This window comes from Jaculus jaculus, chromosome 4 (genome assembly GCF_020740685.1).
Source record: "Jaculus jaculus isolate mJacJac1 chromosome 4, mJacJac1.mat.Y.cur, whole genome shotgun sequence".
NCBI lineage: Eukaryota > Metazoa > Chordata > Mammalia > Rodentia > Dipodidae > Jaculus > Jaculus jaculus.
The window spans coordinates 156114591-156127695 of NC_059105.1; the positions used below are offsets into that span (position 1 = coordinate 156114591).

The 13105-nt window shown below is 41.6% G+C and overlaps 1 protein-coding gene across 2 annotated transcripts in view; it reads left to right on the top strand.

Moving 5' to 3' along the window:
• The window catches only part of Lmln (leishmanolysin like peptidase), an 83847-nt gene that overhangs the window by 52987 nt on the left and 17755 nt on the right, over positions 1–13105 (top strand). For both annotated transcript variants that reach the window (XM_045148530.1, XM_045148529.1), the window contains 2 exons: positions 4033–4165; positions 8931–9090. In XM_045148530.1, coding sequence (XP_045004465.1) covers positions 4033–4165; positions 8931–9090 — 293 coding nt within the window. The remainder of the gene's footprint in view (positions 1–4032; positions 4166–8930; positions 9091–13105) is intronic.

Consider the following 13105-nt stretch of genomic DNA (forward strand, 5'->3'; position numbering starts at 1 on the left):
GTGGCTTTTGGTATCTCTCACATATCTCTGGAGGCAGAGGCAGGCAAATCTCTGTGAGTTTCAGGCAAGCCATGGCTACATAGGGAGACTCTGTCTCAAAAAGACAAAGTAACAAAGAACTACAATGCAGATCTACAAAGTTCAGATTTGTTGGCAAAAGTAGAGAATAACTGGGTGTGGTGGTGCAACCTTTACACTCCAAACCAAGACAAACAAATCCCAGCACTCCAAACAACAAAATAAATAAAACAGACAGTAGGATATAGGGTTTTTCTGTTTGTTTCTTCCCATGTTTTTGTTTGTTTGTTTGTTTTTGTTTTTTTGTTTTGTTTTTTCGAGGTAGGGTCTTGCACTAGCCGAGGCTGACTTGGAATTCACTATGTTGTCTCAGGGTGGCCTCAAACTCAGCAATCCTCCTACCTCTGCCTCCTAATGCTGGGATTAAAAGTGTCCACCACCACACCTGTCCCCTAGAATATTATTTTTTGTTGTTCATTTTTATTTATTTATTTGAGAGTGACAGAAAGAGAGGGAGAAAAAGAGACAGATAGAGAAAGAATGGGTGCGCCAGGGCCTCCATCCACTACAAACAAACTCCAGACACGTGCACCTCATTGTGCATCTGGCTAACGTGGGTCCTGGGGAGTCAAGCCTTGAACCTTTGTCCCTAGGATTCACAGGCAAGCGCTTAACCACTAAGCCATCTCTCCAGCCCTCCTAGAATATTTTTTTAAATATATATTTATTTACTTGTTTGCAAGAGAGAGAGAATGGGTGAACCAGGGCATCCTGCTACTCCAAACAAACTCCAGATGCATTTGCCACTTTGTACATCTGGCTTTACTTGGGTACTAGGGAATTGAACCCAGGATGTCAGGCTTTGCAAGCAATTACCCTTAACCACTGAGCCATCTCTCCAACCCCCATATATATATTATTATTTTTCCCCCCCGAGGTAGAGCCTTGCTCTAGCCCAGACTAACCTGGAATTCACTAGGTAGTCTCCAGGTAGCCTTAAATTCATAAGTCCTCTTACCTCTGCCTCCCTAGTACTGGGATCAAAGATGTGCACCACCAAGCCCAGCTTAGGATATTTTTATATGTTTGGTAGTTTAATTATAATGGTGAGGAGAAGTTTTTTTCCAGGTTTTGTCTATGTGGTGTTCTAAAGGATTCCTGCATCTGCATTGGCATCTCTTTCCCAATTTGGGGGAAGTTTTCTTCTGTGATTTTGTTGAAAAGACCTACTATGCCTTTGGAGTGAAATTCTTCTGCTTCTACTATACCCTGAATTCTTATGTTTGATCTTTTCATATTGTCTGGAATATCTTGAAATACATTCCCATTCATATTTTCCTATTAGCTTGTCTTTCTCTTTGTTGAACTGTATTAGATCTGTCACCTGGTCTTCTAGTTTAGATATTCTGTTCTCTCCTTCATCCATTCTACTGGTGAGATTTCCTATAGAGTTTTTAATTTCATTGACTATGTTCTTCATTGCTAGTAATTCTGGCTGTTTTTTCTTTATTTCCTTATTTATGTCTTATATTGACCTCTTTATTTCATTAAATTGATTTCCTGTGTCTTTTTTGATTCCTTTGATTTCCTCTGACTTCTTTGAACATATTTAAAATCATTCTTGTGAACAAATCTTTCTCAGGCATTTCTTTTATCTCATTCTCATTGGAGGCCATTTTTGATGCATTAATACTTTTGGGTGGGTTTATATTGTCTTGATTTTTGGTGTTTCTTGTGTTATGATGTAGATATTTTTGCATCTTGAGTTTTCTAATTAGCTGCAGTATTATTAATGTATCAATCAATCTGATGTCATATATCTTCAGGGTAGGAGCTTAATGTGCTAGGTGTGGCTCTTAAGATTCTCAGAGTATCTACAAAAGTGACCCTAGATGTTGGGTTTGCCTGTTATGAGTATTCAAGTAGGTTGAGTGGAACAAAATACAGGCAGGTTATACAATTTAACTAAACAATGTATGCATTCAATGAAAAACAGCACACAGTATTTATGCACGAGTAGGTATTATGACAACCAGATCCTCTAACAAAGTCTCAATCCCTTAGGATGTGTGTTGCCCCACACCCTTAATCCTGTCACCTAGTATGTTAAGATTTCTGGTCTTTTGAGGGTTCCAGGTCAGCTAGTGACCAAATGAGACTCTTCCCTAATTAACAACAGAAGAGGAAACAAAGGCACTATAAATCAGGAAGCAACAAATAACAAGCCCAAAATATAGCTTATTTAAGAATGGCAAATCCACAGGGGCAGCGCCTGTATAAAGCCTGTCGCTCTTCCTGTGCTCCCAGCACCGAGCACTGCGGAAGGCACCCGCGGCGCCTGCTGAGAGGACAGTGCGCATCTGAAGATTGACTTCTGAACACTCCAGCTGCTCGACTGCTGGGGCCGAGGCGTGCCTTCTTGTTGATTTCCCCCGGAAAGCACTGAAAGCCAGCCTGCATCCTTGGCGCTAGGGTCTGTGTGAGTGTCCTGTCCCTAGCGATTGTCTGTGGGTCCGTCCTGCAGAGGCCTTTGGTAGTGACTGCTCGGTTCCTAAGCAATAAAATTGATCCTGGTGGAAAAAAAAAGAATGGCAAATCCAACCATCCATCAAATTTAGCATATAATTTATCCTGATATGGAAGGTGTAATTAGCACTTCCAGTTCAGGTATATATACCAGGCTTATTTGGTGGGTACAGACCCTGGTATAATCCCAGCTACCTTTTGGGATGATTTTGGTCTCAGTTAGGCTGCACTCCTGCTTGGGTCCCTTCTTTGGTGCGCTGTGGGTTCAAGTAGGCTGGTTGGGTCGCTGCTCTGGTCGCTGGTGCTGGGTGCTGTGAGCTCCCTTCCCCAGGTCTCTGCTGCTTGCTGGCGCTTGCCCTGGTGGTGGGGGAGGGGAGGCTGTGGATGGTGGCTCTAAGTCTCCCGCTGGTCCACGTGATCCTCTTCCTCGTGATCTGGTCCTCTGTTGGTCACTGCTGTCAGTCCTACCTTCATGTTTCTTGAGTTCTTAAGGAGCTCCGGTGTAAATGGAAAATCTCACCTGGCATTTCCTGAGGCTCAATTTGAGCCTTGCAGCTGTGGCCCCATGGACCTGGTGCCACCGCTGCTGGAGCCGCTTCTGCCTCTGTGTGGGCTCTAGACGCTCTAGATGGCCTCCTGTTTCTCTGCTGCCATTGGTCATTTTTTATACCCCTCACTTTTTAGTAGAAGAGTATATTTTGCTGGGATTTTTTTTTTTTTTTTTTTTTTTGGCTTTTTCTCACCTAGGCTGCTTTGGCATGGTTCCTGCATCGCCATCTTAACTGGAAGTCATAATATTTTTAAATAAGGCATAATAATGTTAGATTGTATCTTGCATTAATCTTACACATCTACATTAAATAGTTCTTCTCACTTTTTGTAAAGTGTTTAAGTCCTGATTAAAAAAAAAATTATTACAGCCAGGTGTGGTGGCACATGCCTTTAATCCCAGCACTCAGGAGGCAGAGGTAGAAAGATCACGGTGAGTTCGAGGCTACCCTGAGACTACATAGTGAATTCCAGGTCAGCCTGAGCTAGAGTGAGACCCTACCTCAAAAAACCAAAAAAATAAAAAACTACCATAAACTATTAAGGTATATTGAGGTTGGGCTGGAGAGGTGGCTTAGCACTTAAGGTGCTTGCCTACAAAGCCACAGGACCCAGGTTCAGCTTCCCAGGACCCACGTAAACCACATGCATAAGGGGTCACACACATCTGGAGTTCGTTTGCAGTGGCTAGATGCTGTCATGCACCCGTTCTTTTTCTCCCTATACCTGCCTATTTTTGTATCTCTCTCCCAAGTAAGTAAATGAAAAAAAACTATTAAAAAAATATATATACATAGAGAAGTTAAGATTAACAAAATAAGCTCTATAATGAAAGTGTACTATTTTCTTTAAAATTTGATACCAATATGCATAATCTCTCTCTAATGCATTATTAGCATGAAGAATAACTTGATAGCATTTTCTTATCTTTGTATGCAGGAGGCAGATGCTGAGCCCTTACTGTGACACCCTTAGGAGCAATCCATTGCAATTAACTTGCAGGCAGGACCAGAGAGCAGTTGCTGTCTGTAATCTGCAGAAGTTTCCTAAACCTCTGCCACCAGATTACCAGGTAATACTTGCCTTTTAATCTCCATTTTAGGAATGAGCTTTATTTTATTGCTGTATGTGTATGTGTGTAGTATGTATACTGTGGTTTGGTATATGCACATGTGTATGCAAATGTGTATGTCCTATGCAGAGACCAGAAGAGAACATCAGGTACCATCCTTTTTCACTCATCCATGTGTTTCCTTGAGACAGTCTCTCATTGAACCTGGAGCTGCCCTTTTCAGTCAGGGTGACTAATCAGCAAGCCCCAGATATTCTCTGGTCTCTGCTCCCCATAGGACTGGGGTTACTGTGTGTGTGGTCAAACTCAAATTTGTTTTTTTTTTTGTTTGTTTTTCAAGATAGGGTCTCTTTCTAATCCAGGCTGACCTGGAATTCATTATTTGTCTCAGGGTGGCCTTGAACTCAGGGCGATCCTCCTTAACTCTGCCTCCCGAGTGCTGGGATTAAAGGCATGCACCACCACACCCAACTACACTCAACTTTTTCTTTGTTTTATTTTACTAGTTGTGTATGTGTGTGTGAGACAGAAAGAGAGATTGAGAAAGAGAGAGAGAGAATGGGTGTACCAGAGCCTGTAGCTGCTGCAAATGAACTGCAGAAACATGATCACTTTGTGCATCTGGCTTTACTTGGGTACTGGGGAATTGAACCAGGGTCCCAGCCCCTTACCCACTGAGCCATCTCTCCAGCCTGTATACTCAACTTTTTATGTGTGTGCTGGATCGAATTCACATTGAATCCGGCCCTCTTAGACCCACAGCAAATCCTCCTACCACTGAGCCACACCCCAATCCCTGGGAATCAGCTTCCTTTTTTTTTTTTTTTAATTATTTTTATTTTTGGTTTTTGTTCAAGGTAGAGTCTTGCTCTAACCCAGGCTAACGCGAAATTCACTATGAAGTCTCAGGGTAGCTTCAAACTCACGGCCATCTCCTCACCTCTGCCTCCCAAGTGGGTGGAATTCAAGGTGTTCACCATCACACCTGGGCTCTGGGAATCAGCTTTTTAAAAAAGTAGCCTCCATTTCAAATTAAGAGAGCAAATTTTGGGCTGGAGAGATGGCTTAGCGGTTAAGCGCTTGCCTATGAAGCCTAAGGACCCCGGTTCAAGGCTCGGTTCCCCAGGTCCCACGTTAGCCAGATGCACAAGGGGGCGCACGCGTCTGGAGTTCGTTTGCAGTGGCTGGAGGCCCTGGCGCGCCCATTCTCTCTCTCTCCCTCTATCTGTCTTTCTCTCTGTGTCTGTCGCTCTCAAATAAATAAATAAATTAATTTAAAAAAAAAAAGAGCAAATTTTGGCTGGAGAAATGGCTGAGCAGTTAAGGTGCTCACCTGCAAAGTCTAACGACCCACTGTGCATTAAGGCTAGATACACAAAGAGGCACTTGTATCAGGAGTTTGTTTGCAGCAGCTAGAGGCCCTGTCATGTCCATTCTCTCTGTCTGTCTCTCTCTCTTACCTGTTTCTGCTTGCAAATCAATAAATGAAAAAAGAAATTTTAATGGACTGAAGGGATGGGTTACTGGAAAAGCCAAAGAATACAGGTTTGTTTCCCCATTACCCATGTAAGCCAGATGCACAACATGGTGCATGTGTCAGTAGTTCACTTGCAGTGGCTAGAGGCCCTGGTGCACCCATTCTCTCTCTCTCTCTCTGTCTCACATAAGTAAAATTGTTTGCAATGGCAAGAGATCCTGGCATGCCTCCCCTACATGTATAAATAATTTTTTTTATAAGCCAAGTGTGGTAGTAGCATGCACTTGTAATCTCAGCACTGGGAAGGCAGGGACAGGTAGATCCCTGGGGCTTTTTGGCCAAGTACTCTAGCCTAGTTGGAAAGTTTCAGGCCAATGAGAGACTTCCTCAAAAAAGATAGACAGGTCTGAAGAGATGGTCTAGTGGTTAAGACATTTGCATACAAAGCCTAAGAATTTGTGTTCAAATCCCCAGGTCCCACGTAGCCAGACGCACAGTGATACAAGCGTGCAATGTCACACATTGGTACACTCATTATCTCTCTCTCTCCCTTTCTTTCTTTCTTTCTTTCTTTCTTTTTCTTTCTTTCTTTCTTTCTTTCTTTCTTTCTTTCTTTCTCTTTCTCTCTCTCTTTCTCCCTCAAAATAAAAACAATTAAAAGATGGATGATGCCTAAGAAATGACACGAGATTTTCCTATGATCTCTGTGTATACATACAGGCACACATAAAATAGCTAAATTTTTACTTTCCTGTGTATATCTGACCTCGCTAGGTACTCAGACACTATAAAGTGGCAAACGCATTTGTAAAGATGGTGCTTTTTTAAGTCAGTAGGTCAGTATAAATGTGAAAGGTTGTTTTTTTAATATTTATTTATTTATTTTGGTTTTTCAAGGTAGGGTCTCACTCTAGCTCAGGCTGACTTGGAATTCCATATGTAATCTCAGGATAATCTCCAACTCACAGTGATCCTCCTACCTCTGCCTCCCCAGTGCTGGGATTAAAGGCATGTGCCACCACGCCTGGATTTTTTTTTTTAATATTTATTTATTTGAGAGAGGAGAAAGAGGCAAAGGGAGAGAGTAGGTATGCATGGTCCATAAGCCATTGTAAACGAACTCCAGACACATGCGCCACCTTGTGCATCTAGCTTATATGTGGGTCCTAGGGAATCGAATCTGGGTCCTTTGGCTTTGCAGGCCTTAACTGCTAAGCCATCTCTCTAGCCCCATGTGAAAGGTTTTTTTGAGTCTTAGTTTCATGTAGCCCAGGATGACCTCTGAGAATACAGGCATATGCCATCATGCGTAGTAAAAGGAAATCTTATCTGGGACCTTGTTCCTTTGGTATTCAAAGTATTTTTATATAATCTTATTTTCTTAAATTTATTTATTTAAAAGCAGTGAGAGAGAAGAGAAACAGAGAAAATGGGCACACCAGGGCCTCCAGCCTCTACAAACTCCAGATGTATGCAGCACTTTTTGCGTCTGGCTTTACCTGAGTAGTAGGGAATTGAACATACCTAGTATGTTTTACTACACATAAGTAAAATTGTTTTACTTTATGGTCAAGTGCTTTGACCACTGAGCCATTTCGGCAGTCCCCAAAGTGGTTTTCTTGTTTCTTTTTTTGGTTTTCAACGGAGGGTTTTACTCTAGCCCATGCTGACCTGGAATTCACTACAAAGTTTCAGAGTGGTCTCAAATTCACAGTGATCCTCCTACCTCTGCCTTCCAAGTGCTGGGATTAAAGGTGTGCACCACCATGATTGGCATCCCTAAAGTATTTTATGTAATCTTATTTCTCAATTTTTATTTTTTCAAGATTATCAAAACAATATATCAATTAAGTCTCCCAAAACCACTTGTACATTTTGTACGTTTACTATTTTTCATTTATTTCATCAGTTAGTTGTTAGTGACAAGGTGTTGCTGAGTTGCCCAGGCTGACCCAAACTTTTGGGCTCTAGTGATTGTCTTGCCTCAGCCACCCTAGTAGTTGGAATTATAGCCACATAACATCATGCCTTGCATTTTATATTTAAAGTATCTTAACTTTATGTTAGTTTTATGTTATGTCAACTCCTGACTCTTGCTGAGTTTAATTCTATTTTGTCCTTTTAAAACATTAATCAGGGCTGGAGAGATGGCTTAGCAGTTAAGCGCTTGCCTGTGAAGCCTAAGGACCCCGGTTCGAGGCTCGATTCCTCAGGACCCACGTTAGCCAGATGTACAAGGGGGCGCACGCGTCTGGAGTTCGTCTGCAGTGGCTGGAAGCCCTGATGTGCCCATTCTCGCTCTCTTTCTCTTCCTCCTCCTCCTCTCTCTGTCACTCTCAAATAAATAAAAATTTAAAAATTAAAAAAAAAAACATTAATCAGGGCTGGAGAGATGGTTTAGCAGTTAAGCGCTTGCCTGTGAAGCCTAAGGACCCCGGTTTGCGGCTAGATTCCCCAAGACCCACGTTAGCCAGATGCACAAGGGGGCGCACACGTCTGGAGTTCATTTGCAGTGGCTGGAAGCCCTGGCGTGCCCATTCTCTATCTGTCTCTCTCTCTCCCTTTCTCTCTGTCACTCTCAAATAAATAAATAAAAATGAACAAAAAATATTTTAAAAAAACATTAATCACATTTGTCGTATTAATGGATAACTTAGGGCAGGAGAGATGGCTTAGTGGTTAAGGCACTTGCCTACAAAGCCAAAGGACCCAGGTTCAATTCCACAGGACCCACAAAAGCCAAATGCACATGGTGGCACATGCATCTGGAGTTCATTTGCAAGTGCTGGAGGCCTTGGTATGCCCATTCTCTCTCTCTCCTCTCTTTCTCTCTCTGTCTCTATCATTCTCAAATAAATATTTAAAGATTTTAAATATTATTTTAAAAATAGATAACTTACTGGGTGTGGTGGCGCACGCCTTTAATCCCAGCACTCGGGAGGCAGAGGTGGGAGGATCACTGTGAGTTTGAGGCCACCCTGAGACTCCATAGTGAATTCCAGGTCAGCCTGGGCTAGAGTGAGACCCTACCTCGAAAAACCAAAATAAATAACTAAATAAATAGATAACTTAATAATCTTACCTTGCTTATTTCTAAAACTATGGTAACCTCAAAACACCAGTCATGTGGTGTATTGCTACATTTTTTTGTTAAAGTTTATCAAGAAAACTACACTGATGTCTGTTCGCATTAGAAGAGTGCTGTGAGTTGCCTGTCAGCATTGTTTTGACTATAGAATGATTCTTCTGTCCTCCCATCTTTATTTATTTATCTATTTTTTTTTTCAGTACTTTGATGAACTCAGTGGAATACCTGCAGAAGATTTGCCTTATTATGGTGGGTCAGTAGAAATTGCTGACTACTGCCCTTTCAGTCAAGAATTCAGTTGGCATTTAAGTGGTGAATATCAGCGCAGCTCAGACTGTCGAATATTGGAGAATCAACCAGGTTAGTAGTTTAGTGAAATGAAGTGTTGTATATAGAGTAATATTTTATATTAGCAGTATAAAACAGTCCTTGGAGCCAGACTATCTTGACCTTATGTAGACTCAGGGTGGCCTTGAACTCTTGGCAATCCTCCTACCTCTACCTCTAGAGTGCTGGGATTATAGGGGTGTGCCACCACGCCCAGCTAAACTGCTTAAACTTGTGTTTGTGCTACTTTCCTTTCTTGCCCATCTAATAATGTCTATCTCATTGAGTTGTTACAAGAATTATAATGTAGTGAGTGCTTAGAACTTAGTCTGTGCACCAGGTGTGGTGGCACACGCCTTTAATCCCAGCACTCAGGAGGCAGAGGTAGGAGAATCGCCATGAGTTCAAGACCACCCTGAGACTGTATAGTGAATTCCAGGTTAGCCTAGACTGAAATGAGACATTATCTTGAAAAACAAAACAAAACAAAAAACGAACTTGTTTGATACTTGGAAAGGATTGTGTTCTGTTAGATATCTATTCGATAGATAGGCATGCTGTGATGGCTTAAATGAGGTGTACCCCATGAACTCATGTGTTCTGAATGCTTGGCCCACAACTGGTGGCAATTTGGGAACTGGAGACTTGCTGGAGAAGGTGTGTTGTTGGGGTAGGCTTACAGGTGTTATGGCCAGCTTCCCCTTGCCATTGTTGGGCCTCATGCTGCAGTGTTCCACCTGCTGTGACAGAGCTGATGTCCAGCCTCTGCTCATGCCATCCTTTCCCTGCATCATGGAGCTTCCCTTGGAGTCTGTAAGCCAGGGTAAACTCTTTCCTTTCACGAGCTGCTTTGTGCACTGTTGACTGCAACACATGCATATGTACTGCATCCTGGCAATCCCCTAAGTCTGTGTGCTGCTTTTCTTTTACAAAAACCTCTTATGTACTTTTCTGTCTTATCATTTCATTTTACTAAAAACCTTTGTGAGAGACATAAAGAAGATACTCTTGTGTTTTACCAGTGAACAAACAGATACAAAATAATATAGTTAATTGGTGTTGGTACAAGATCCTCCACTGCATGGCTTTTTGTTTGTTTGGTTTTTGGTTTTTTTGGTGTTTTTTTTTTTGTTTTTTTTTTTTTTTGGTTTTTCGAGGTAGGGTCTCACTCTAGCCCAGGCTGACCTGGAATTCACTATGTAGTCTCAGGGTGGCTTCAAACTCATGGCGATCCTCCTACCTCTGCCTCCCAAGTGCTGTGATTAAAGGCGTGCGCCACCATGTCCGGCATGCCTCTTTTAAAAAGATTTTTTTTTTTTTTTGGAGATGGATGTAGTGCCACACACCTTTAATCCCAGGACTCGGGCGGTAGGAGGATCACTTTGAGTTCAAGGCCACCCTGAGACTACATAGTAAATCCAGGTCAGCCTGGGCTAGTGTGAGACCCTACCTCAAAAAACCCCTGACTTGAACTCACAGTGATCCTCCTACCTCTGCCTCTCAAATATTGGGATTAAAGGTATGCACCACCATTCCCGGCTTCAGTTCATTGTTAAAAGAAATGCACAAATCTTTCCATTGTAGATTTGCCAGAGATCACTTGTTATTGTTTTAAAGCTAAGGTCAACATACCTTTCTTTTTCCTAGCTGAACTCCAGATGCATGTGCCTCTTTATTCATCTAGCTCTATTTGGTTCTGGACAATCTAACCTTGGTCTTTAGGCTTTGCAGGCAAGGAAGTGCCTTAAGTGCTGAGCCACCTCTCCAGGCTTGTGGTCTTGTTTTTTCCAGTGCTGGGAACTCATGGCCTCATGCTCACGAGGCAAGTGTTGTACCACTACCCAGCCCCTCAACCTTTTTTTTCTTTCCAAATTTTTTTTATTGACAACTTCCATGATTATAAACAATATCCCATGGTAATGCCCTCCCTACCCCCACTTTTCCCTTTGAAACTCTATTCTCTATCATATCCCCTCCCCCTCTCAATCAGTCTGTCTTTATTTTGATGGCATGATCTTTTTCTTCTATTTTGAAGGTCTTGTGTAGGTAGTGTCAGGCACTGTGAGGTCATGGATATCCAGGCCATTTTGTGTCTGGGGAGAGGGAGAGCATGTTGTAAGGAGTCCCACCCTTCCTTTGGCGCTTGCGTTCTTTCCGCCACCTCTTCTGCAATACACCCTGAGCCTTGGAAGGTGTGATAGAGATATTGCAGTACTGAGAATTGCGGTCACTTTCCAGCACCATGATACCTTCTGAGTCATTCCACCCTCAAACTGATTTATTTATTTATTTATTTATTTGTTTGTTTGTTTGTTTGTTATATATTTTACTTATTTGAGAGAGAGAAAGAAAATGGGCGCGCCAGGGCCTCCAGCCACAGCAAACAAACTCCAGATGCATGCACTCCGTTATGCATCTGGCTTACATGGGTCCTGGAGAATCAAACTGGGATCCTTTGGTTTTGCAGGCATACGCCGTAACTGCTAAGCCATCTCTCCAGCCCCTCAAACCTTTTTTCCTTTTTTTTTTCTGCTCTGCCCTCTTCCATGTGAATGACAAAAGGACAACATGCAAATGAATCAGGGTGTAGGATTTGGTCTTAGGGTTGTCATTTGCTTGGACCCTGTTTTGCACACTAATCACTAATGCTTTTTAAATATTTTAAGACACATGAATGAAAGCTATAAAGAGTTTGGTTTTACTGCTTTACATTTTCTTTCTTAGCTCATGAAATTAAATTTTTTTCAAAGCTGATATAAAATAATTATCCTTACTATTTCAAAATGGGCTTCTTAAGCTTTTAGTGATGGCAAAAGCTTTTAGACCAGGCACAAGCTTTTAGACCCAGCACAAGGGACGCTAGGGTAGGAAGATCTCTGTGAGTTAAAGGCCAGCCTGAGGCTACAGTGAGTTCCAGGTCAGCCAGGGCTAGAGTGAGACCCTATGTCAAAAACAAAACAAAACAAAAAAAACAGCAGCAATGAAAAATGGGCCACTTAACACTCTACTTCTAGAAGATGGAACTTGTAGAGACTAAAGAGGATGTATCATTGCTAGGTTTTATTAGCTTCATTCTTTTGCTCAGTAAGTATTTAGAAGCCATTCGGTCTCAGACTAGATCAGCTTGTGGTTGTCAGGAGGCAGAAGTTGAAGAGATAAGAAAGTTTGGACACAAGACCATCATAAGAGGAAGAAAAGACCATGACATCAAAATAAAAGAGAGACTGATTGAGATGGGGAGGGGATATGATGGAGAATGGAATTTTAAAGGGGAAAGGGAGGAGGGTATTACCATGGCATACTTTTTATAATCATGGAAAATATTAATAAAAATTGAGAAAAAAATTTTAAAAAGAAAAGAAAAATGGCTAAAAAATAATTAAAAATAAAATTTAATTTAATTTTTTTATTTTTTTTTAATTTTTAAATTTTCATTAACATTTTCCATGATTATAAAAAAATATCCCATGGTAATTCCTTCCTTCCCCCCGACACTTTCCCCTTTGAAATTCCATTCTCCATCATATTACCTCCCCATCTCAATCATTGGACTTACATATATACAATATCAACCTATTAAATACCCTCCTCCCTTCCTTTCTCTTCCCTTTATGTCTCCTTTTTAACTTACTGGCCTCTGCTACCAAGTATTTTCCTTCTCACACAGAAGCCCAATCATCTGTAGCTAGGATCCACATATGAGAGAGAACATGTGGCACTTGGCTTTCTGGGCCTGGGCCTCACTTAGTATAATCCTTTCCAGGTCCATCCATTTTTCTGCAAATTTCATAACTTCATTTTTCTTTACCGCTGAGTAGAACTCCATTGTATAAAGGTGCCACATCTTCATTATCCACTCATCAGTTGAGGGACATCTAACTGGTTCCATTTCCCAGCTATTATAAATTGAGCAGCAATAAACATGGTTGAGCACGTACTTCTAAGGAAATGAGATGAGTCCTTTGGATATATGCCTAGGAGTGCTATAGCTGGGTCTTATGGTAGATCAATCTTTAGCTGTTTTAGGAACCTCCACACTGTTTTCCAC